Genomic DNA, 27445 nt, shown 5'->3' on the forward strand with positions numbered 1-27445 from the left:
CCGTTTTGTTCCCAACCCTGACCAGATTGATGCCGATGGTGACAGCAGAGGAAACAACTGCAAGGTCGACTTTGACAACAACATCCCAGATATCTATGACATGTGCCCCGAGAACAGCGCCATTAGTGAGACTGACCTGAGGACGTTCCAAAGGGGACGATGCAGATCTTTCCTAACTGGGTAGTACGCAACAAGGGCAGGGAGTTACTGCAGACCGCCAACTCTGACCCTGGCCTTGCTGTCAGATTTGAGGAGTTCAACGCCATCAACTTCAGTGGCACCTTCTACGTCAACATAGACTGCAATCTACGGTGGCTTTCTCTTTGGCTTCCAGTCCTGCTGCCGCTTCAAGGTGGTGATGTGGAAGCCAAACCTACTGGGAGTAAATGCTGTCCAAACCCACGGATACGCTAGCGTCTAGATCAAGGTGATGAACCCCACCACAGGACGAGAGGGGAGGAAGCACCTCACCTGTGCAACTATCTAGGAAGAGACTGGCAACACCCTCAGACAGGTGCAAACTTTATGGCACAACCCCAATATCGGCTGAAAGGATTACACTGCCTACAGGTGGCACCTGATCCATTGACCCTAAACAATGGGCTAAGTGTTCGGCTGGCGACCGGAAGGTAGCCGGTTCGAATCCCGCTTGGAGTGCATACTGTCGTTGTGTCCTTGGGGCAAGACACTTCACCCACCTTTGCCTGGGTGTAAATGTAATGTTTGAAGCACTTTGGGGTCAATGCAAGTGACTGTGATATAAATAAGATTATGGCTCTATCATTAAGCTCATCAGGATGGTTCTCAATACTTGTGAGAACTGGTTGCGTGTATTGGTTTGATGGACTTTTGGGACTGTGATACATTATGGTTATCATTCAGCTAATTGCTCTAAAAATTGTGGTGGGAATGAAAGAGTTAATAGTCAAATCTAATAGTCAAATCTAAAATGGAGTCGTTCTTCTACAAAAGCATGGACTAGTAGAACAAAAGAATGGCTCGGTGCCAAGTCTGAATGACTTTGTAAATTATATGGAACACAATATGGAGGACAAGTTGTCTTTTCCATAAAGACATTAAGATGGCAACCTGCAGTAATAACATGTGCTTCATTCAAGGCCATAAAGAAGCCAAGAATGAAAAAATAGCTGACGCTCCAGAGATAAGTAATAACTTGATATTGGATGAGCTTGATTTGGACCCAGCTTTCCTATATTGTGAAAGGCTACAGAATCTTTCAGTCATGCCATATTCAGACTTGGTAGGAGTGTTTTAGTGATAAGAAAAATGTATAATTGTGCTAACTCTCCTTTGTTGTGTGAATGGGAGCCCGAGAAGCACTGAGCAACGTTTAAGTTCATTGTAGATCTTTGCCACTCCCGTCTGACGAATCAATTAAAGATTGCCATGGCCTACCTTCAACATTTGTTGCTATCTGCTTTTTAAGAAACGAACTTTGACAGATAGCACTACAATTTTTGCACCACTTTACTCACAATTGTCTTGTGGTGTGTTGTACCAAGTTTTGTTCAGATTTATTTTATATTTTACAAGTTATTCACATTTTTTACTTTACAAAATCCCAATTTGAGAAAAAATTCTTCCCTCTGCACTGGCAGTTACAGCTTTGACATCACAATGGGATTGTAGCCCTGCCCGCTACAATGTTGCAATCCCAGGACACGGAGTCCTATCAGCCCTAGCAATTGCATTTTTTTTAAAGTTTAAAATGAGGGAGGGTGAATAAGGGGAATTGAGCAGCCCCTGCGCTGTTGGGGACCATGGGTGAGTGGTGGAATATTGCGTTGGGGGAACGGGTTGCATTGGGGGAATGGGTGAGTGGTGGAATATTGCTTTGGGGAACGGGTTGCGTTGGGGGACCAGGCCTCCCATGTAATAGGTCTGAACTGGTCCACTTGGTCTAACATATGTAAATAAAACAGACAAAACATAATAGTGCAAAGACAAAAACAATACTGCCACGTCTATGTAGTTGGGAGCTTATTTGGAAATTGTAGTGTTTAATAGCCTGATAGTTGTTAAGAAGCTGCTCAGGAACCTGCATGTTACAATTTTCGGGCTCCTATACCTTCTTCGCAATGCAGGGGTGAAATGAGTGGTCAGAATCATGATGCTGGCTGCCTTTTTGAGGCAGCAACTGCTGTAGACCCCTTCGATGGTGGGGAGGTTAGTACCTGTGATGGACTGGGCAGTGTTCACCATTTTCTTTGCAATCTTCGTTGCTGAGCATTTGAGTTGCTGAACCAGGTTGTGATGCAACTAGTCGATATGCTTTCTACTGTAAACCTCTAGAAGATCAAGAGTATTCGTTAACATACCGAAGTTCCTCAATCTTCTAAGGAAGTAAAGGCATTGATGGGCTTTCTTTACGATTGCATTAATGTGCTGAGTCTAGGACAGATCTTCAGAGAGTTGAAGTTTTTGGCTCCACTACTATCCCGTCAATGAAGACAAGTTTGTGGAGCTTCGGCCTTCATCTTCCAAAGTCAACGATCAATTGTTGACTTTGGAAGATCCTTAGTTCCTTAGTTTTATGACGTTGAGAGCAAGGTTGTTGTTCTGGCACCATCTTCCTCTTATAGCCAAACTCCTCATCATCTGTACTCCGTCCAACAACAATGATGTCATCGGCAAATTTGAAGATGGTGTTGGAACTGTGTCTGGCTACACAATCATGAGTATAGAGCGAGTTGAGTGGGAGAGGGGGTGAGCACTCAGCTTTGAGGTGCTCCTGTGCCAATGGATATTGAGGAGCACAATTTGTACTGATTGTGGTCTATTGATGAGGAAGTCGAGAATCCAATTATTGTGGGATGCGCAGAGACCCAGTTCCGTGAGCCTGGTAATCAGTTAATTATGCAAGGTTTAATCGTATAAATTTTTTCCATGTTGTAATATGCAATAGATCTGAGCATACAGTATTATATTTTGTGCTGGATATAAACATTGGAACACACTAGAAACCCAATCATTCAAACGTGTGTCAAATTTATTATAACCTACATCTTTTCAGATAACTGATGAGACTAATTTGCTTGTGGTATCAATGTTTTCCAATCTCAAATTTGGGGGGAAATGTTTTTTATGACTAAATAATGGTAATGTGTAAGTTAATAAACAAAGTTTTTGTGTACAAGGAAGAACTTTGAACAAGTCAGGATGCAAGTTTTAATGTGTTTTGTAATGAATAGACATTAATCAACAATTACATACTTTCACTTTTTGCTTACCAATGTTAAAATCCCAAAAGTATGATTCATCGTTTATACGAACCAATCCATTGAAGAAATCATTTTAAATTGGAGTAATATTAAAATAACTATTAGAGCCTGCAAAATTACATTATTGCAAGCAATTTCCATTTTTATTAAGTTACCTTTTTTTTTAGCCATTTCTTCAGCCTCAAAAAATTCCCTACTCTTCTTCAGGAATATGATTTAAATTCTTCTCCAGCATAGTCGTCAGAAATCAGTAAATTGATGAGAACAAAACTATTTAAGAGTTGGTCTCAATTACAACAACCCTAAAGATGTTCCATTTTTTAATTGAGTTTTTAATAACATATATATCATTGGTTAACAATTTTTCTATCCCCAGTCAATGTTTGGAGAGTCATTCTATGACATAAATATTTCATAATTCAGTACCTGTTTAAAATAAGATTTTTTTTCTTGACATTTCACTTCAGCCTTAATCTTGCATATAATTCAATCTTCATTTCACACTCGAAAATATTCAAAAACTACAAATCGCTATCTGTAAGAAATCTTCAATGTCATCGGCTGTTCAGCCTGCTTTGTGAAATCATTGAATGCTGAAGATAAACTGGAGCTGATATCCAACAATGACCAAGGTTAATAAAAGTGAGATTGTATACAGATGACTAAATTCCTATTGGCAGGTAACTCGGAGAAATTGCATAACATAAAAAAATTATTGGACTACTTCTATACTAAATGACAAGAAATATATTTTATAATTCATTAAACATATACCCATCTTAATATTGGTGATAATAGAATACATATCAATTACTGCACTACAGAACATATATCACTGTTTTACAGAATATTTAATACTAATTAATGTGCTTATAAATTGCATATAAATCAAACATTCATCAACTAGGGCACATTACTTCCAGTCATTATTTATCATATAAGCAATTGGTAATATTTTTCATGCATTTGGATATTAATATTTCATTTTTAATATTTCATACATTAAGCTATTTTATAGATATTTTACATAATTCATACTACACAATTTTTCTACTACAATGAAGGTCACTTTCAGTTATTATTCAGAACCCACCATGAAGCTGTAAAACAAAATAAAGAAATAATTCACTGAGTTGCATTGTATGAATGTTCATGTGTAAAACATATGCATTGTGAACCATTTAATTGGAACAGCTACCCAATGGACATCAGATTTGAATTCACAGACAACCCATTTCCTCTGGATGTTTTGCTAGACCAACATCATACTTTAGTGCCCTTCTCCTATATTTATCTCATTTTGAACTATCCTTCAGCTGGTAAAAATTGTCTTCTGTAACCCTAAAAACTTAATTTGTGGTCCCTTAGGCTTTTCTAACTATCAAATGAAAATGTTGCTTATTATCTATATTAATTTAGATTCATGGTATTATCTAGGCAACTCATCAATGTACTCTTTTGATTGTTTTGATAGGATTCTTTATGAGTGCCCAGGGCCATACACAATTAGTTAGCTCCCATTGCAATCAAGTACAAATTTATGCTTCAGTCCCTTATTTGGCTCTATTCCAGAAACATGTACATTAAGGTAATACATCCGTTTTCATAGAATATAATTCTTTATGTATGGAAAACGTAAGATTAGTAATGTGCTTTGTCAAGCACATTTGCATCGTACCAGGTACAAGCATTGTTGTTATTAGCTCTGGAGTATCCAAGAAATCCACATTGCTCCTTTGGAAGGTCTTGCTATCATTGGTCTGGATGTGCCTAAAGTAATTAGCATGTAAATCAAATAAAATCAATGACTAAATTGTCTTAATCTAACTAGTACACATAAATTACATATACCAGATAGCATAAACCAATAAATAGAAGAGCAGCAATTGATGGATGTGCAACTTCAGTCATTTTACTTTACAAACTTACATTGATATTCAGTGGAAATACAAAAACTAGTTTAATCTCTCTCATTTAGAAAATGATATGTTCCTCCAATAGTTTGTCTGAATTGAATATCTCCCACTTGTTAGTCATAGAGATATACTGCATGGAAACAGGCCCTTCCATCCTGACCAAGATGCACCATTATCGCTAGTCACATTTGCTTGCGTTTGGCCCATATCTCATCCAAAACCTCCCAAACCATGTACCTGCCCAAGTGTATTTTACATGCTGTTATAGTACTTGCCTCAACTACCTCCTCTGGCAGCTCGTTCTATATATGTATCACCCTCTGAGTGAAAAAGTTGCTCCTCAGTTTCCTATTCAATCTTGCTCCTCTTGCCTCAAACATATGTCCTCTTGTTTTTGATTCTCCTATCCAAAGTAAAAGACTGCATTCACTCTATCGATTCCCCTCGTGATTTTATACACCTCTATAAGATCATCCCTCGGCCTCCTGCTCTCCCAGGAATAAAGTCCTAGCCTACCCAACTTCTCCTGATAAAGCTCAAGCTGCCCCTCATGTTGTGGCAACAATCAGAAAGGAGGAAGAGAGAAAACGGGGAATTATAGACCAGTTAGCCTTACATCGGGGAAGTAAGGGGAAGATGCTTGAGTCGATTGTTAAAGATGTTACAGCAGCTCATTTGGAAAGCTGTGAAAGGATCGGTCAAAGTCAGCATGGATTTATGAAGGGGAAATCATGCTTGTCTAATCTGGAATTTTTTGAGGATGTAACAAGTAGAATGGATAGGGAGAGCCAGTTGATGTGGTGTATCTGGACTTTCAAAAAGCCTTTGACAAGGTTTCACACAAGAGATTAGTGTGCAAAATTAAAGCACATAGTATTGGGGGTAGGGTATTGACATGGATAGAGAACTGGTTGGCAGACAGGAAGCAAAGAGTAGAAATCAACGGGTCCTTTTCAGATGGCAGGCCGTGACTAGGCAGTGACTAGTGAGGTGCTGCAAAACTCGGCCCTGGGACCCCAGTTATTTACAATATATATAACATCAAGTTCAAGTTAAGTTCAAGCTACATTTATTGTCACGTGCACCAATTGGTACAGTGAGATTTGAGTTACCGTACAGCCATACGAATAAAAAATAGTACACGATGCACTATAGAGTTTAACATAAACATCCCCACACAATGGAATCAACGTTCCCACTGTGAGGGAAGGCAAAGTTCAGTCATCTTCCTCATTGTTCACCCGTGGTCTCATGGATTATCATTGGTCTTATATTAAATGTGTGGATGAACAGGAGATAAAATGAGGTAGGTCAAGATATGAGTGATTTAATGGAAATGGAAGTAGGTGTTCTTGATGATGGAGAAAATATCTGATTGTTTTTTATTCCAGAATCAAATATAAACGCTGTCTAATTTAGTTCTTCTGGTGTTTGGATAGAGTGTAAGCAGGATTTGTACTGTTGCTGGTCCAAAGTAAAGGGAACTGAGTACGAACCGTTTCAATCAAATTCCTGGGTAATACATATCACCACCATACCCACCTCTTTAAATATCGCTCATATTTACAGCTATGGCTTGGCAAAACAAAATAGGAAATGTTATTCATTTACTTTTTGGTATTCCAACAAAATGTATTTTCCATCCAATGCAACCCTAATTTCAAGTTACTTACATTTTCCAGAGGTTGGTGTTTTCCCAGAATTCATAAAGTATAAAGCGGGATTCGTTTGTTAGCTTCTGTACAGAAATACTAAGATACAATAATTGTCAATAAATCAAATGGAATATAACAATATAAATCAATTATTGGTAAACAGTTTGTGGTATGGAGCACAGCAAACTATCTCAAATTTAGAAGATTTTTCAAATACGCACTTGGTATTTCGTCATAATCATACAGCACAGACGCAGGCCCTTTGGCACAATGAACGCGTCCATGCCAACCAAGGTGCCTCATCTAAGCTACTCCCATTTGCCCGAAATCTGCCTAAACCTTTCCTGGCCAAATATCTTTGAAGGAATTTAATATTTATTTATACAGGCTTTTAGAGTATCATCATTAATGGTTAAACCTCTGCTTTCTTGATTATTCTCCTATAGGTTCATTCCAATCCTGTGACATGACTATATAAATATTTAGGCTGGTACACCAGTGCTGTTTTGGAGGGTCTATTCTGCTGGAAGAGGTTTGTTATGTGAATTCGTCCCTCAGCCCTCACCCAGCTGCTCTCTCATGGTCCATTTCAAAGAAAGTTGGGGACATTAATCCTGGTATCTTGACTAATATTTATCCCTCATCCACCCTCTTTAAAAAGACCTGACTGTCATCACAAAACTATTGTTGGAACTTGCTGTACAAAATATGTCTGCTCTATTTAAATTAGTGGCTACAGTTCAATCATACTTATTGTTTTGCATGACATAGAGAGACATCCTGAGACTATGGAAGATGCAATATAAATGGAAAACTTTATCAAAATATAAGTTATTAGATTGAAAGTATTATTTCATATGAGATTACTTCATCACCAGATATATCTTTAAAAGTTAACATATGAATCAAAATGGCATGCAAACATCTTTATGGCCCTGTCCCACGGTACGAGTTCATTCCAAGAGCTCTCCTGAGTTAAAAAAAAATCAAACTCGTGGTAAGCGCAGAAAATGAACGTAGCGGATACGTCGGAGCTCGGGGACGTCTCTTAGTGGCTTGTAACGCTAACGGCAGATACTCGGGAAGACTCGCTAATGGCAGGTAAGCTCGGGAAGACTCATGAAGGTTTTTCAACATGTTGAAAAATGTCCACGAGAGCCCTGAGTACCGACGAGCGGCCATTACTGTAAATCTCCGAGCTTGAATCGGGGCAAACTCGGGAGAGCTCTTGGAATGAACTCGTACTGTGGGACAGGGCCATAAAGCTTGTATGATGAAAGAACTTAATTGTTTGAATAATCATGTTGCCGGTGGCAATAAATCCACTACAGTTTCAGCTCACGGTCCACATTTCAAATAACGAAGATATTCTGGTGTATCGAAATATTACCAAAATAAATATTCAACAATTTTCTTTCAACTCTCAGTGGAAATTCCTAATTTAAGTACGGATCCACCGCCAATTCTCCGACAATCTTGGTTCCAGAGCCTTGCCATAATATTTGTTTTGCGGAACAATAGAGATCACAGCTTTGGGTTGTCGAGATGCTGGCCCCGCAAATTTGGCCTCGGAAGTCGACTACGGGAACGTTCTGGCAGGGCCGGATTTTCAGAGCCTCAGCTGCAGGGGGCAATCCTGCTGATCGGCTACGGAAATCGGCTATGGGAATGGTCTCTGGCTGTCTCCGGCCAGACTAGAGTTCCAGAGCCCTGGCGCCAGGGGGCAAATTCAACCCGCCAATCTGTCGCAGAAGTCCCGATGAGGTCGAGGTCGGCCGCCTCACCCGGCCAAGGCACCACATTTTGGAGGGGGTCATCGGGGGGATTTCAAGTGCTCTCTTGTAATTTTGTCCGGATTAATGGAGGTGCCGGACCACCAGTTATCGGAAAATTAGTGGTGGACCTGTATGAGGTATAACCATAATTTTCATGCTATAAACTGGACGAGCATGCATTAAAAATCATGCAGGAAATGAAGGCCTACAGCATTTCATTAAAATGTAACTTTTAAAAATTAAGCCAGTATAGCTACTCTATTACATTTCCGATTGATAGGAATCTTCACTGAAACTAGTTCAAAAGCAGACCCCAAGGTAAGTGATGCAAAACTGTTTCATAAGCTGTGAATTTATAACTCGTTTTTCTGAATACCTTTTTATTCTAATCACTGCTGAAATAAATTATTGCATTGTGAAGAGCAAGGACACAGTTCAACAAAAGTTCTGAGACAGACCTTTATCTTCGTGAACCTGCATCCAGTATTCCCGAAGTGGCGTTCTTTATAGCAGCAAGACCAAGCCTAGACTTGGCGACCATTTTGTCGTACACTTGTGCTCAGTCCACCAAGGCCTACTGGATTTCCCGGTTGCTAATCATTTTAACTCCTCTTCCCATTCCCACACTGACCATTCTGTCCTGGGCTGCCTCTATTGCCAGACTGAAGTCACACGCATACCAGAAGATCAGCACTACATATTCTGCTTGGGTAGATTACAACCCAGGGGAATGAACATTGAATTCAACAATTTTAGGTCCTGCTCTCCTCTTCCCCCCCCCCCACCCCCACCCCTACTATTACCCCATCTCTTCCCTGTGCCTCTCCCCTTCCACCTACATTCCTTCCACTGACTTCACAATTTGCAAATCTACAGTGCATTCAGAAAGTATTCAGACCCCTTCACTTTTTCCACATTTTGTTACGTTACAACTTTATTCTAAAATGGATTAAATTCATTTTTTTTTAAATCATCAATCTTTACACAATACTGCATAATAAAAAAAAGCAAAAACAGGTGTTTAGAAAATGTTGCAAAGTAATTAAAAAATAATAACTGAAATATCACATTTGCATAAGTATTCAGACCCTTTACTCGGTACTTTGATGAGGCGCCTTTGGCAGCGATTACAGCCTCAAGTCTTCTTGGGTATGACACTACAACCTTGGCACACCTGTATTTGGGTAATTTCTCCCATTCTTCTCCGCAGATCCTCTCAAACTCTGTCAGGTTGGAAGGGGAGCGTCAATGCACAGCTATTTTCAGGTCCCTCCAGAGATATTTGATCGGATTCATGTCCGGGCTCTGGCTGGGCCACTCAAGGACATTCACAGACTAATCACGAAGCCACTCCTGTGTTGTCTTGGCTGTGTGCTTAGGGTTGTTGTCCTGTTGGAAGGTGAACCTCTGCCCCAGTCTGAGGTCCTGAGCGCTCTGGAGCAGGTTTTCATCAAGGATCTCTCTGTACTTTGCTCTGTTCATCTTTCCCTCGATCCTGACTAGTCTTCCAGTTCCTGCCACCACCATGTTTCACCGTAGGTATGGTATTGGCCAGGTGATGAGCGGTGCATGCTTTTCTCCAGATGTGACACTTGGCATTCAGGCCAAAGAGTTCAATCTTGGCTTCATCAGACCAGAAAATCTTGTTTTGGTGCCTTTTGGCAAACTACAATTGGGCTGTCATGTGCCTTTTACTGAGGAATGGCTTCCGTCTGGCCACTCTACAATAAAGGCCTTATTGGTGGAGTGCTGCAGATATAGTTATCCTTCTGTAAGTTTCTTCCATCTCCACAGAGGAGCTCTGGAGCTCTGTCAGAGTGACCATCGGGTTCTTGGTCATCTACCTGACCAAGGCCCTTCTTCCCCGAATGCTCAGTTTGGCCGGGCGGCCAGCTCTATGAAGAGTCCTGGTGGTTCCAAAGTTCTTCAATTTAAGAATGACGGAGGCCACTGTGCTCTTCGGGACCTGCAATGCTGCAGAAATTGTTTTATACCCTTCCCCAGATCTGTGTCTCGACACAATCCTGTCTCGGAGGTCTACGGACAATTCCTTTGTCTTCATGTCTTGGTTTTTGCTCTGACATGCACTGTCAACTGTGGGACCTTATATAGACAGGTGTGTGCCTTTCCAAATCATGTCCAATCAATTTAATTCATCACTGGTGGACTCCAATCAAGTTGTAGAATCATCTCACGGATAATCTTGGAACAGGATGCGCCCAAGTTCAATATTGAGTGTCATAGGAAAGGGCCTGAATACTTATGTAAGTGTGATATTTCAGTTATTTATTTTTAATTACTTTGCAAAAATTTCTAAACACCTGTTTTTGCTTTTTTCATTCTGAGGTATTGTGTGTAGATTTGTGATTAAAAAAAAAAAGAATTCAATCCATTTTAGAATATGGCTGTAACGTAACAAAAAGTTGAAAAAACATGAAGGGGTCTGAATACTTTCAGAATGCACTGCATATCTCACACCTTTTGATTTTTCGTCTCTGGCATTTGTCCAACCATCTACCTATTTTTTTTTAAAAAACCTTCCCCCGTATCCACCAATTACTTTCCAGGCTTAGTCCTGTCCCTCCTCTCTTCTAACTTTCTCTACCCCTCCCCCCCCCACCTCACCACAATCATATAACCATATAACAATTACAGCAAAAAGGCCATCTCGGCCCTACAAGTCCGTGCCGAACAAATTTTTTTCCCCTTAGTCCCACCTGCCTGCACTCATACCATAACCCTCCATTCCCTTCTCATCCATATGCCTATCAAATTTATTTGTAAACGATATCAATGAACCTGCCTCCCCCACTTCCACTGGAAGCTCATTCCCCCAGCTACCACTCCCCCTCATATTACCCCTAAACTTCTGTCCCTTAATTCTGAAGTCATGTCCTCTTGTTTGAATCTTCCCTATTCTCCACACATCAATCATTTTAAAGAAGGGTCCTGACTCGAATGTCACCTATTCATCATTCTCCAGATCTCCAGAGAATAAAGACCTAACTTATTCAACCTTTCTCTGTAACTTAGTTGTTGAAACCCAGGCAACATTCTAGTAAATCTCCTCTGTACTCTCTCTATTTTGTTGACATCCTTCCTATAATTGGGCAACGAAAATTGTACACCATACTCCAGATTTGGTCTCACCAATGCCTTGTACAATTTTAACATTACATCCCAGCTTCTATACTCAATGCTCTGATTTATAAAGGCTAGCATACCAAAAGCTTTCTTTACCATCAGCCTGAAGAAGGGTCCTGACTCGAATGTCACCTATTCATATTCTCCAGAGATGCCTGACCTAATGAATTACTCCAACACCATGTGTATTTTTTTCTAAACCAGCATCTGCAGTTCCTTTTTTCCACAAAAAAAAATATGATGTGAACTTTAATATTGCAGTGCAGTAAAAATAAATTTGACACATTTCCATACTTACTGCAAGCATCCTGTTTGTGTGGTTGCAGATACCACATACTGTCTCAAAGCTAAACGGAATACTTCCAGTTCTTCTTCCAGTATTGACATCTGTCGCTGAACAATAAGAATATGCTGCGGAAAATAATTCATTTTTACAATAAGCAATTACAAAATAAAAAGATCTTAAAGTATTGTTATCAATTGCAAATATGATGAACATTTGACTAATGAAATTTGTATTAGTTCATAGTCGTCAGTGTAGAACTACAATGACTTCTTCAGAAATACATTATTTATTAAAAAAAATTATGTATCTGTTAACACTTAATTCTCATCAAATATGATTTTGCGATTTTATGTTAAGTCTAGCTTTAGTTAGGTGAGAAATAGACAATAGACAATAGATGCAGTAGGCCATTCGGCCCTTCGAGCCAGCAACGCCATTCAATGTGATCATGGCTGATCATCCCCAATCAGTACCCCGTTCCTGCCTTTTCCCCATATCCCCTGACTCCTGCTATCTTTAAGAGCCCTATCTAGTTCTCTCTTGAAAGTATCCAGAGAACCGTCCTCCACTGCCCTCTGATGCAGAGAATTCCACAGACTCCCAACTCTCAACATCTCCATTCTAAATGGCTCACCCCTTATTATTAAACCGTGGCCTCTGGTTCTGGGCTAGCCCAACATCGGGAACATGTTTCCTGCCTCTAGCATGTCCAAACCCTTAATAATATTAGATATTTCAATAAGATATCCTCTAAATTCCAGAGCGTACAAGCCCAGCCGCTCCATTCTCTCACCTTATGACAGTCCCGCCATCCCGGGAATTAACCTTGTGAACCTTCGCTGCACTCCCTCAATAGCAAGAATATGTTAATTTTGAGAAACAAGTTGGACTCATTTTTGGAGATTAAGTACTGAGAGCCAGTAGCAGGAGTAGCTGAGATGTAAGCGTGGACCGATGCACTGTACTTTGTGGATATGGGTCCACATTTCTTTGTGCAGATGTTGGGAGAAGGAGGACCGTCATGTGCACTGGGATGTAAGGTTGTCAGACCAGAAACAAAGAGGACGTGGCAGACGTTACTTGTGGAAATTACTACCTGTAGTAATTTGCCCTGGCCACACCGAACATTGTGAGGTTAATGTAAACCTCACAATAAAGACTGCATGGATGAACTACAACAATTGTTCATCCCAGTTTGGCAAAATAATAAATCAGGGAAGGTAGTGCATCCGTGGATAACAAGGAAAATCAGGGATAGTATCAAAACAAAAGATGAAGCATACAAATTAGCCAGAAAAAGCAGCCTACCAGAGGACTGGAAGAAATTCAGTCCAGCAGAGGATGACAAAGGGCTTAATTAGGAAAGGGAAAATAGATTATGAAAGAAAACTGGCAGGGAACATAAAACCGACTGCAAATGTTTTTATAGATATGTGAAGAGAAAAAGATTAGTTAAAACAAATGTAGGTCCCTTGCAGTCAGAAACAGGTGAATTGATCATGGGGAACAAGGACATGGCAGACCAATTGAATAACTACTCTGGTTCTGTCTTCACTAAGGAAGACATAAATAATCTGCCGGAAATAGCAGGGGACCGAGGGTCAAATGAGATGGAGGAACTGAGTGAAATCCAGGTTAGCCGGGAAGTGGTGTTAGGTAAATTGAATGGATTAAAGGCCGATAAATCCCCAGGGCCAGATAGGCTGCATCCCAGAGTACTTAAGGAAGTAGCTGCAGAAATAGTGGATGCATTAGTGATAATTTTTCAAAACTCTTTAGATTCTGGAGTAGTTCCTGAGGATTGGAGGGTAGCTAATGTAACCCCACTTTTTAAAAAGGGAGGGAGAGAGAAAACGGGGAATTACAGACCAGTTAGTCTAACATCGGTAGTGGGGAAAATGCTAGTTGGTTATTAAAGATGGGATAGCAGCACATTTGGAAAGTGGTGAAATCATTGGACAAAGTCAGTATGGATTTATGAAAGGTAAATCATGTCTGACGAATCTTATAGAATTTTTAGAGGATGTAACTAGTAGAGTGGATAAGGGAGAACCAGTGGATGTGTTATATCTGGACTTTCAGAAGACTTTTGACAAGGTCCCACATAAAAGATTAGTATGCAAACTTATAGCACACGGTATTGGGGATTCAGTATTGATGTGGATAGAGAATTATCTGGCAGAATTGAAGCAAAGAGTAGGAGTAAACGGATCCTTTTCAGAATGGCAGGCAGTGACTAATGGGATACCGCAAGGCTCAGTGCTGGGACCCCAGCTATTTACAATATATATTAATGATCTGGATGAGGGAATTGAATGCAACATCTCCAAGTTTGCGGATGACACAAAGCTGGGGGGCAGTGTTAGCTGTGAGGAGGATGCTAGGAGGCTGCAAGGTGACTTGGATAGGTTGGGTGAGTGGGCAAATGCATGGCAGTTGCAGTATAATGTGGATAAATGTGAGGTTATCCACTTTGGTGGCAAAAACAGGAAAGTAGACTATTATCTGAATGGTGGCTGATTAGGAAAAGGGGAGATGCAACGAGACCTGGGTGTCATGGTACACCAGTCATTGAAAGTAGGCATGCAGTTGCAGCAGGCAGTGAAGAAAGCGAATGGTATGTTAGCATTAATAGCAAAAGGATTTGAGTATAAGAGCAGGGAGGTTCTACTGCAGTTGTACAGGGCCTTGGTGAGACCACACCTGGAGCATTGCGTACAGTTTTGGTCTCCTAATCTGAGGAAAGATCTAAAAGGATCAGGGGGTTAAAGACATTCTTGCCATAGAGGGAGTACAGAGAAGGTTCACCAGACTGATTCCTGGGATGGCAGGACTTTCATATGAAGAAAGACTGGATAGACTCAGTTTGTACTCGCTAGAATTTAGAAGATTGAGGGGGGATCTTATAGAAACTTACAAAATTCTTAAGGGGTTGGACAGGCTAGATGCAGGAAGATTGTTCCCCAAGATGTTGGGGAAGTCCAGAACAAGGGGTCACAGTTTAAGGATAAGGAGGAAGACTTTTAAGACCGAGATGAGAAAAACATTTTTCACACAGAGTGGTGAATCTGTGGAATTCTCTGCCACAGAAGGTAGTTGAGGCCAGTTCATTGGCTATATTTAAGAGGGAGTTAGATGTGGCCCTTGTAGCTAAAGGGATCAGGGGGTATGGAGAGAAGGCAGGTACACGATACTGAGTTGGATGATCAGCCATGATCGTATTGAATGGCGGTGGAGGCTCGAAGGGCCGAATGGCCTACTCCTGCACCTATTTTCTATGTTTCTAAACATAAGGAACTGCAGGTGCTGATTTACAAAACAAGACACAAACCGCTGGAGTAATTCAGCAGTTCAGGCAGCATCTCTGGAGAACATGGATAGACGATGTTTTGGGTCTTCCCACTTACTGTTATATAAAGAAGATAGACACTGCTAAACTGCTGGAGTAACTCAGTGGGTCAGTGGGTCAGGCAGACTGTCCGATGAAGGATCTCGACCTGAAACGCCACCTTTTCGCCAGGGATGCTACCTGACCCGCTGGGTTACCCCTGCATTTTGTGTCTCTCTTTGGTATAAACCAGCCTCTGCAGTTCCTCCGCACACATATGTCTGGGAGTGGCCCGGGATGTAGTGAGGGCTGGCATATCAAAGCCTGGGAATGGCCAGGATCAATGTTCCGATGCCTCTTGAACTCACCTTGGAAAGTGATAAAGCTAAATCCTTCACGTACACAAATGTGATATCTATTTTCACAGCTGTCCTCTTAAATTAGCACTGCTTCTCACAAACCTCCATAGCTTAAAATATAGATCACGTATACTCTCCCCACACTTTTGGTATTTTATCTTTGTTTTGCAGGATAAAGTTACGGACGGTCATATAAATTAGGAATAGAAACCCTCTGAGCAAGTTCTGCCATTTAATAAGATCATGTTTGAACTGACTGCAACTATGCAATTCTGTTTATCTATGGTAATTGTTCTTTATCTATCCATGTCTGCCTTAAAAAATATTCAGACTCTGCTTCCACAGTCCTTGGGGAGTAATGTTCCAATGATTCATGGCCTTAGAGAAAAAGGTTTCACCACATTACTGTCAAAAATGAGCAACCTCTATTTTGTAAACAGTAGCACATAGTTCTAGATTCTCACCCAAAGGAAACAGCCTCTTTAAATCCACTTTGTCAAAACCTTTCAGAATCTCATAGAATCCTGGGGGTTAACATTTTGGATGACTTATCCTGGGCCCAGCACATAGATGTAATCATGCTAGTGCCTCTACTTTTGGGGGGAATTTTGAAGAGATTCAGCGTGCCCCTAAATACTCTAGCAAACCTGCAGATGCATGGTAGAAAGTATCATGCCGGGTTGCGTCATGGCCGGCTACGGAAATTCCAATGCAGGAACACAAAAGACTGCAGAAAACGGTGGACATCTTTCTGTCCGTTACGGGCACAGCTCTCTTCATACTGAAAGCCTTATGTTTCACACCAGGTTCATGAAGAGCTTTTCTACAACTGTCAGGTTCTTGAACTGACCTGCGCAACCCTAATCCTAGTTCAGTATTCAAAAAATACAGACCACTTCTTGCACTACCATCGACTTGATTTTTGAATTATTTTGCACAAATGTCTTGTTTTTTGCACAGTGTTCGGCAACTGTGGCAGGTCTTGAATGTCATCACTTCCTACTAGGCAAAATCAGAGTGACAGCTCAAGTGACAGCGAAGCTTCACTCCCTGACGAGCTCAATGCATTCTATCCACGCTTTGATAGGGAGAACACTGATGTGCCTTCCCAAGCCCCCATACTTGGTGATGGTGTCACAGTCACAGAGGTCAACGTCAGAAGATCCTTCTGGGCGGTGAACCACCAGAAAGCGTCTGGACCTGATGGTATACCTGGTCATGTTCTTGTGTCCTGTGCAGACCAACTGGCTGGAGTTTTTGCAGACATTTTCATCCTCTCATTAATGAGGTGTGAGGTTCCTAGCTGCTTTAAGAGGGCCCAAAAAGAGTAAGGTGACATGCCTCAATGACTATCGACTGGTGGTACTAATGTCTGTGGTGATGAAGTGCTTTGAGAGGTTGGTTATGGCGTATATCAACTCCTACCTCAACTAGAACCTAGATCCATTCCAATTTGCCTACCGCCACAACATGTCAACGGAGGATACGATCTCACTGGTTCTCCACTCTGCACTGGACCACTTGGACAATAAAAACACATATGTCAGGCTGTTGTTTATAGATACGATCATCCCCTCCAAGCTGGTTACCAAGCTCACGGAACTGGGTCTCTACACATCTCTCTGCAACTGGATCCTTGACTTCCTCATCAACAGACCACAGTCTGTTCGAATTGGTAGAAATATTTCTTCCTCAATAACAATCAGTATTGGAGCAACTCAAGGCTGCGAGCTCAGCCCCCTGCTCTACTCACTCTATACTCAGGATTGTGTAGCCGGACACAGTGTGAACTCCATCTTCAAGTTCACCGACGACACCATTGTTGTAGGACGAATTACAGATGATATTGAGTCAGAGTACAGAAGTGAGATCGATCGACTGACCAAATGGTACCAGCACAACAACCTGGCTCTCAATGTCAGTAAAACCAAGGAACTGATTGTGGACTTTGGAAGAAGAAGGATGAGGACCCACAAACCTATCTATATTGACGGGACGATGGTGGATAGAGTCAAAAGCATCAAATTCCTGGGCGTGTATATTTCTGAAGATCCTTCCTGGACCCAACACACTGATGCAATTATAAAGAAAGCACATCAATGGCTCTACTTTCTGAGAAGATTGCAGATACTCTTTAGGAAAGCTCCCCCTCCCCTCAACTCTGTCACCATCAACAACACCGCAGTCACATCTGTGTAGTCTTTCAAGTTCCTTGGAGCCATCATCTCCAAGGACCTTAAGTGGGGGGCCATCATCGACTCCACAGTCAAAAAGGCACAACAGAGGATGTACTTCCTGCGGCAGTTGAGGAAACACAATTTGCCACAGGCAATGGTCGTCTAATTCTATACTGCCATCGTAAAGTCTGTCCTCACCTTCTCCATCATGGTCTGGTTTGACTCAGCCACCAAACATGGCATCTGGAGGCTGCAGCGAATCGGCCGATTAGCTGAGAAGGTTGTTGGCTGCAACCTTCCCCCCATTGACGAACTGTACACTGCAAGGGCCAGGAAGCGAGCGGGTGAGATCATCTCTGACCCCTCTCACCCTGGCCACAAACTCTTTGAATCACTTCCCTCTGGAAGGCAACTCCGGACTGTCAAAGCTGCACAGTTAGACATAAAAACAAGCTTTTTTTCCACGAGTAGTAGCTCTATTCAATAACCAAAAATCTGTAGCCTTCTTTTGATCTGGTATTATTTCATTCACATGTTTAAACGATAATGTTTTATTATTAATGTTTAATGTTTTATGTATCATTGTTAATTGTCACCGTATGTCACTTGCGAGTGGAGCACCAAGGTAAATTCCTTGTATGTGAATATACTTGGCCAATACACTTATTCTTTCATGTCATAGAGGATTCTCTTGAACTTTTACAGATGTACAATAGAGAGCGTATTGACTGGGTTATATACATGCATTGAACTATTTTTTCTCGTTATTATATTGTTCACAATGTACTATGTTTACATATTCTGTGTAGCTGCAAGTAACAATTTCATTGTTCTATCTGGAACCAATGACAATAAAACTCTTTAAGAAGGATTTTGGCCCGAAACGTTGCCTTTTTCCTTTTTTGTGTACCTACAATAAAACTATTGACTCTTTGTTTTTTATTTCACTGTATTGTAGAAATATGTGTGTAATTTACATATAATTTCATTATTTTTGTGTGTGTCTATATGCCTATGATGCTACTACAAGCTAGATTTGCATTGAACCTGTAGCTCATTGTGATTGTGCATATGACAACTTGACTGGAACTTGGTTTCAATCAAGTTCTCTATCTTCTGAACAGCAGATCCAAGCCTTATTTTCATAAGATAACCCACCTAATGAAGTATTAATATGATAAACTTTCTCTGGATTTGTTCCAATGCATTAAAATGTGTGCAGTACTTGAAATGTTGTCTCACTGAATAGACCTCATTATTTTGCGTTCCATTTTCCGAGCAACGAATGATAAATGCCTGTTTGTTTTCCTAATTACTTGCAGTATCTGCCTGATAGCTTTTTGTGAATCATGTACCATGAATCATGTTCTGCAGATCCCTTTGTATGTTAGAGCTCTGAAATCTCTCATCATTTAGATCAGATGCTTTTATATTTTTCCAGCCAAAATGGACAATTTCACATTTTCCCATGTTATACTTAATTTGTCAGATCTTAGGCCACTCATTTAATCCACCAAATAGCCCTCAATGACTTCATAACACTATTTGTAATCTCTTTTTTACCTGCTCATCAACTCTCCACCCACGTACACAAGGGGTAACAATGAACTCCAGGAGCATGGGTATAATGGTAAAAGAAGCATGTTGCTTTATTTTAGTTGCTTCCATAGCTGATGGGTATCTGGGTATTAAACAAATCGAGTACCTGTGCTGGCAGTGGAACTCTAGCAAGTGCAGAAGTCCGGGTGGTGAAGTTTACTAATTGCACATTCACAATGTTTTACAAGACTTTCGACTACTGTGGGACATACAACATATCCATGGAATTTTCCTAAGGGTCTATAGTTACCCAAGCTAGTCAGATGATACATATAGTGCCTTTAACATTCTCTTGAAAATGTTCTTTCACATTAAAATGTAGCTATTCTTTACACCCTAACATATTTGTATAAATATCTGCCGCTACATCTTGACTATGATCAGCCATGATCACATTAAATGGCGGTGCTGGCTCGAAGGGCCGAATGGCCTACTACTGCACCTATTGTCTATTGACGGACTGATCACCTGGCTTAATTTGTCTAATTTAGCTAATTTTACTCTCAAGCCTACAGTATATAGGAGCAGCGTAGCAGTGCTGTAGAAAGTGCAGCTGACCACAGCTCCAGTGAACTTGGTTCAATTCTGACCTCTGCAAATTCTCCCTGTGACATGTGAGTTTCCCCTGTGTGGCCTCACTCTGACAGTGAAAACGCACGTTGGAGGAACAGCACCTCATATTTCGCTTGGGCAACTTATAACCCAGTGGTATGAATCTTGATTTCTGTAACTTCAAGTAACCCTTACTGTCCCCCTCTCTCTGTCCCTCCCCTGTCCTAGTTCTTCTACCTGTACCACTGTCCTCCTGATTCATTTCTGTATGCCTCATTGTCACCTTCCCCTCAGCTAACCATGAACCATTGTACATTTCCTTGATCATCATCTGCTTTGATCAGTCCTTTTCATACCCTTGTAACCTTCCATATCTCCAGTTTCCCCTCTCCTCTGACTCTCAGTCTGAAGACGGGTCTCCACGCGAAATGTCACCCATTCCAGAGATGCTGCTTGTCCTGCTGAGCTACTCCAGCATTTTGTGATTATCTCCTTCCTACACATATTGAGTATAGAAGTTGGAATGTTATGTTAAAGTTGTACCAGACGTTGGTGATTTGGAGCATTGTGGTCAGTTTTGGTCTCGCCATTCTAGGAAGGGTGTCATTAAGCTGGAAAGAGTGCAGAGATTTGCCTGCTTATGTGCTGTATGACTATAGTTAGATTGATATACCCCATTTCAATTATTGCCGTACATTTCTTACAAACTCCTATTATTATTTCAAAACACTAAGTAACTCAGTGGGCCAGACAGCATCTTTAGAGGACATGGAACATATGATGAGCGTTTGACGGCACTGGGCCTGTACTCGCTGGAGTTTAGAAAAATGAAGGGGAACCTCATTGAAACGTACAGAATAATTAAAGGCTTGGATAGAGTGGATGTGGAGAGGATGTTTCCACTGGTGGGAGAGCCTAGGACTAGAGGTCATAGCTGCGGAATTAAAGGACGTTCTTTTTGGAAGGAGATGAGGAGTAATTTCTTTAGTCAGAGGGTGGTGAATCTGTGGAATTCTTTGCAACAGAAGGCTGTTGAGACCAAGTCAGTGGATATATTTAAGGCAGAGATAGATAGAGTCTTGATTAGTACGAGTGTCAGAGGTTATGGGGAGAAGGCAGGAGAATGGGGTATTGAGGGAGAGATAGATCAGCCATGATTGAATGGCGAAGGAGACTTGATGGGCTGAAAGGCCTAATTCTGCTCCTACCACGTATGACCTTATGAACGGTCTCGATCCAAAAAATTACCGATCCATGTCTTCCAGAGTTGCTGTCTGACACACTGAGTTACTCCACTACTTTTGCATGTTGCTGACGGTTCGAGCATCTGCAGTTCCTTGTGTCTCCTATTATTTATTCCTTTATAAGATATCTTAATGTGTGGTTACAGTTAGATGGCATGCACACTACTCCTATAAGTGATTTCTTGCCTTTATTGTTTTTTATCCTCACTGAAATTGCCTCTACGTCCAGGTTTTCTAAACTTATGACACCTTTCTCTATTCCGTTAAGAACGTGTAATTAACGGAGCCGCTCTGCCACCTTTTCTCTGTTCCATGAACTTCATAAATTTTGTTCACTCTTCAACATTTAAATCATAATCTATGTAACCTGCAGGTATGCCTCTGTAATGGTTACTTTATGTGCTTTCAAATACTAAACCTTTAGTTTTGTCCTTTATTATTTTTGTATCCTCTAGCCTTATCTACAGACTTACTCGTAGATTTGTAATCTCTATCCTTTACAGTATGGTTCCCATTTCCCAGAGTAATAGCTTTTTCTCTCGCCTTGACCCTTTCATTTATCAAGTCTTTGCAACTGTGATCCCTTACCGTTACTATTTAGTTTAAGATTCTGTCTAGTTACAGTACGTGGCTTGCTAGAACTCTGTTCCCAGCACAGTTTAGATGCCAATTATCACAACAATATATCCTGGGATGGGAACATACCCAGCACACTGGAAGTAGTTCCAAAGGCACAAGAAGCTGCAGGAGAGGATTCTCCTCAGAAGTTAAGAGAATATGGGTATGTTACAGGTACAGATAACTAAATAAATGAACGACAGGATCTCTCATATGCCTCCTTCCCTCGTTGTGATTACATTTCCTCAGAGGACCTCTAAAGGCCTGTCCCACTTGGCCGTCATTTACGCGACAGGCCGGTAGTGACTGAAGCACGACGGTCCCGTGCGTCATCATGCGTCCGCACAGCCGTCTGGAGCACGTGGCGTCATTTGAAGATGGACACAAAATGCAGGAGTATCTCAGCGGGACCGGCAGCATCTCTGGAGAGAAGGAATGGATGATGTTTCGTGTCGAGACCCTTCTTCAGTCTGAAGAAGGGTCTCAACCCGAAACGTCATCCATTGCTTCTCTCCAGAGATGCTGCCGGTCCCACTGAGTTACTCCAGCAATTTTGTGTCCATCTTCAATCGTCTTGGCCCCGCTCTGGGAGTAGGAGTGGGAGCGGATCCGGACTGCAACGGCCGTGAGCCTCAGGCCGAGCTCAGCAATTGTTTGCCTGCTTCTGCTGCTGTTGCAGGTGAGACGTTGCGCCGCGCCATGGTCTTGGGTCTGTCCCACTTTGGCCGTCAGTCACGTGAAATGCCGGTGGCGCGCGAAGATTTCATGCAGGACGAAGTCCACACTCCTCCACGCCACTCCACACTCCTCCACACCACTCCATGCGCCCGTCCCCGCGCTACCCACACGCTACCTACACACTAGCAGGTCATGTAAATGGTGCGCGGATGACAGCCAAGTGGGACAGGCTCTTAAGCATGGAACCATTAATTACCCATGTTGTGTCCATAGACGTTTTATCAAACAAAATTTGGAACTGAGTCAGTTAAGAGTGGGTTGGATCACTTTGTGCAGTTAGTAGCCTCAGGTCAATTGTTTTATACTTCGAGTCGTAGAATCATAAACTTAGAAACAAGCCCAATTTGTCCATGCCAATCTAAACTAGTTCCATTTACCCGTGTCTGGCCCACATCCCTTTAAACCTTTCCTGTTTATGTACCTGGCCATGTACAGAAAACATTAGCAAATTTGCAGATGACACAAAGCTGGGTGGCAGTGTGAACTGTGAGGAGGATGCTATGAGAATGTAGGGTGACTGAACAGGTTGGGTGAGTGGGCAGATGCATGGCAGATGCAGTTTATTGGTGATAAATGTGAGGTTATCCACTTTGGTAGCAAAAACAGGAAGGCAGATTATTATCTAAATGGTGTCAAGTTGGGAAAAGGGGTAGTACAACAGGATCTGGGGGTCCTTGTTCATCAGTCTATGAACGTAAGCATGCAGGTACAGCAGGCAGTGAAGAAAGCGAATGACATGTTGGCCTTCATTACAAGAGGAGTTGAGTATAGGAGCAAAGAGGTCCTTCTGCAGTTGTACAGGGCACTAGTGAGACTACACCTGGAGTATTGTGTACAGTTTTGGTCCCCTAATTTGAGGAAGGACATTCTTGCTATTGAGGGAGAGCAGCGTAGGTTTACAAGGTTAATTCCCAGGATGGCGGGACTGTCATATGCTGAGAGAATGGAGTGGCTGGGCTCGTATACTCTGGAATTTAGGATGAGAGGGAATTTTATTGAAACATACAAGATTATTAAGGGTTTGGACATGGTAGAGGCAGGAAACATGTTCCCAATGTTCAGGGAGTCTAGAACCAGGGGCCACAGTTTAAGAATAAGGGTTAAGCCATTTAGAACGGAGACGAGGAAACACTTTTTCACACAGAGTTGTGAGTCTATGGAATTCTCTGCCTCAGAGGAAGGTGGAGGCCAGATCTCTGGATACTTTTAAGAGAGAGTTAGAAAGGGCTCTTGAAGATAGCGGAGTCAGGTGATATGGGGAGAAGGCAGGAACAAGGTACTGATTGTGGATGATCAGCCATGATCACATTGAATGGCGGTGCTGGCTCGAAGGGCCGAATGGCCTACTCCTGCACCTACTGTCTATTCTCTATTATTGCAAAATCGATTAGAATATCACTGATTTGATGATGGCAAATCTCAAAGAACCTTCTACTCCAGTTAATTTAATTCATGATGTCTGATGACCAGAATTAGAATTTTATATGCTGATGACATTAAAGTTTGAAACATTTAACTGGTTCCCCCTAATTTCTCAGACATCAACTTTCTCTTTCTCTGGCATCAAACTGTTGAGCTCCCTTTTCGCCCATATTCCTGCTGGGTGCAATTTGACAAAAACATTCAACTATGACAAAATAATTTCTGGCCTGTGTAATATCTCAGATTCATTCTGTCCTCTCATACATAAATGGTTAAGCTATCATTTACATGCTCTCAACAATGGAAATTATTTTTAAAAATCATTTGAAAAAAACTTACAGACTTAGCATTTTCCTGCATTACTTCTTCCTCCAATGGTTCCAGCTTCAAGTTCTATAAACAATACCAATAAAAAACAATGAGACCGGTAAGAAGTTAAGATTGAATATAAAATAACATTCTGTTCTTCAAAAAAACTCAAGACAGGGTTAATTAATAATTTCATACATAGAGATCCTTTGAGGAAATGTGCCGGAGTAACTCAACAGGTCAGGCAGCATCTCTGGAGGACATGGATCGGTGATGTTTCATTACGGGACTGTGAGACTGAAGAAGGGACCTGACCCGAAACATTGCTTATCCATGTCCTCCAGAGATGCTACCTGATGTCTTGTAAACCAACATCTGCAGTTCCTTGTGTCTCCATTCTGTTCTTCCATCCATGCAAGGAACACGGTGGGGAAACCACTTAAAAGTTACATTATAAATTGACAAGCAGTAAAAACAACTCTTGGATTTAGACAGCGTAGGAGATTTTTTTTCCATGCAGTAATCAGACACCACCATTCCAAAGAATATAACTACTATTACTGTAGTTTTATTACTATTACTGTACTATTGACGAGTAATTACTTTTATTTACACTTTGACAACAAGCAAACTTATTACTATTGAGAAATCCTTTGGTTTTCAAAATCCAGCAACTTGTTAGTTATGTCTGAAAATCTCTCACCCCAACCCATTTCTCCATTGACGCAATTGTCTTTAGATAATAGACAATAGACAATAGGTGCAGGAGTAGGTCATTTGGCCCTTCGAGCCAGCACCGCCATTCAATGTGATCATGGCTGATCATCCCCAATCAATACCCTGTTCCTGCCTTCTCCCCATATCCCCTGACTCCGCTATTTTTAAGAGCCCTATCTAGCTCTCTCCTGAAAGCATCCAGAGAAGCTGCCTCCACTGCCCTCTGAGGCAGATAATTCCACAGACTCACCACTCTGTGAGAAAAAGTGTTTCCTCGTCTCCGTTCTAAATGGCTTACTGCTTATTCTTAAACTGTGGCCCTGGTTCTGGAATCCCCCAACATCGGGAACATGTTTCCTGCCTCTAGTATGTCCAAGCCCTTAACAATCTTATATGTTTCAATGAGATACCCTCTCATCCTTCTAAACTCCAGAGTGTACAAGCCCAGCCACTCCATTCTCTCAGCATATGACAGTCCCCGCCATCCCGGGAATGAAACTTGTAAACCTACGCTGCACTGCCTCAATAGCAAGAATGTCCTTCCTCAAATTAGGGGACCAAAACTGCACACAATACTCCAGGTGTGGTCACACTAGGGCCCTATACAGCTGCAGAAGGACCTCTTTGCTCCTATATAATGTGATATTCTATAACACAAGGCGGATTAGGAACATATCTTTTGCCTTACGGCAGAAATATCTGTACTTTGCATCAATATACACCTTAGAAGTTGGACATGGAGAATAGTAAGATCTGTGTGAGCTATGCAAACATTCTACCGCATGTTTACTGTACATCAAAATGAGGTGGGGATTAGATCGATCGCGTTATTTAAAGAGGTAAGAGAAGAGAATGCTGGTGCCTTGACAGAGGTCTTTGCATCCACTCTAGCGACTGGTGAGGTTTCAGAAGAATTGGGAGTAGCTCCTTTTATTCAAGAAAAGGCAAACAAGATAATCCAGAAAATTACATCAGTAGTAGAGCAGCTATTGTAGAGGAACCTCAGGGATAGGATTTAGTTTAGTTTGTTAGTTTTGTTTATTGTCACATGTACCCAGGGAACAGTGAAAAGCTTTTTGTTGTGTGCTATCCAGTCAGCGGAAAGAATATACATGATTACAATCGAGCCATCCACTGTGTACAGATACATGATAAAGGGAATAATGTTCAGTGCAAGATAAAGTCCAGTAAAGTCTGATTAAAGATCGTCCGATGGTCTGCAATGAGATAGATGGTAGCACAGGACTGCTCTCTAGTTGTTGATAGGATGGTTCAGTTGCCTGTGGCAGGTCATGTCTTATGAACTTGATTGAGTTTTTTGAGGATTTACCAAAGTTCTTCATGCTAGGCTGATCCAGAATATTAAGACATGTGACTAAGATCAATGGTGGCTTGGTAGATTTGATTCTAAATATTTCTTCACTGGCTGTTCTGCTTGTAGTGAATGGCCAGAGACAGAGGGTGGTGGTGGAGGGATGTTTCTTTGATACAAACTGGTGGTCTGTGACCAGTAGCATTCCACAGGGATCAGTTCTGGGATCTCTGCTGTGTGTGATACATATAAATGATTGGATGATAATTTAAATGGGGTCATTTGTAAGTTTCAGGGGATACAAACATAGGTGGAGTTGTGGATTGTGAAGAAAATTGTCAAAGGATATTGCAAGATGTAAGATCAGTTAGAGATGTTAGCGGTGTAATGTCAGATGGAGATTGATCCAGCCATGTGTGAGACATTGTATTGCACATTGGGAGGTTAAATGTAAAGGTCAAGTACACAGTTGGTGAAAGGATCTTTAGGAGCAAACTTTCCAACCTGTCTACTTGTGTTGATACTTTCAGGAAGATTGTCAATAGCTGTGAAAGTGGCAACAAGTTGAAAGGGTGGTATATAAGGAAAACATTCTGCATGTTTGCCTTCAGTAGTTGGGGCATTAAGTATAAAGGTCAGGATGGCACTTTGCAGCTGGATAAAGCTTTGTTTGGACTGCATTATTGGAGCATTGTGTGCAGGTCTGGTCACCCCGTTTTAGGAAATGATGTGGAGGCTATGGAAAAGGTGCGGAGAAGGTGTGACAGGGTACTGCCTGGATAAACGTACTTAAAGAGAGGCTGGACAAACTTGGATTGTTCTCTCTGGAGGAAGAGGAGAGACCTAATAGAAGTATCTAAACTTCTAAAAAGTGTTGATAGGCTAGATGGTCTGAGTTTTTTTCCCCGGATGGAAATGTCAAGAGAGCATAGGTTTTATCTGAGATGGAGGACTTTTCAAGAGATGTATGAGCGAAGATTTTTATACAGCGAGTGTAAGGCGCCTGAAACATTTACCAGGAGTGTGGTGGATGAGCCAGAAACAATGGCAAC

General features: G+C 41.5%; 1 protein-coding gene across 3 annotated transcripts in view; it reads right to left on the reverse strand.

Annotated features, from left to right (window-relative positions):
* Nucleotides 1-3163: 3163 nt before the first annotated feature.
* Nucleotides 3164-27445, reverse strand: part of necab1 (N-terminal EF-hand calcium binding protein 1) — a 94409-nt gene continuing 70127 nt past the window's right edge. For all 3 annotated transcript variants that reach the window (XM_055633621.1, XM_055633622.1, XM_055633623.1), the window contains 5 exons: nt 24395-24448; nt 12031-12143; nt 6832-6909; nt 4921-5012; nt 3164-4342 (listed from right to left, as the gene is read on the reverse strand). In XM_055633621.1, the coding sequence (XP_055489596.1) occupies nt 4314-4342; nt 4921-5012; nt 6832-6909; nt 12031-12143; nt 24395-24448 (366 nt within the window). In that variant the 3' untranslated portion in view covers nt 3164-4313. The remainder of the gene's footprint in view (nt 4343-4920; nt 5013-6831; nt 6910-12030; nt 12144-24394; nt 24449-27445) is intronic.

The sequence above is a fragment of the Leucoraja erinacea genome, chromosome 4 (genome assembly GCF_028641065.1).
Source record: "Leucoraja erinacea ecotype New England chromosome 4, Leri_hhj_1, whole genome shotgun sequence".
Taxonomy (NCBI): Eukaryota; Metazoa; Chordata; class Chondrichthyes; order Rajiformes; family Rajidae; genus Leucoraja; species Leucoraja erinaceus.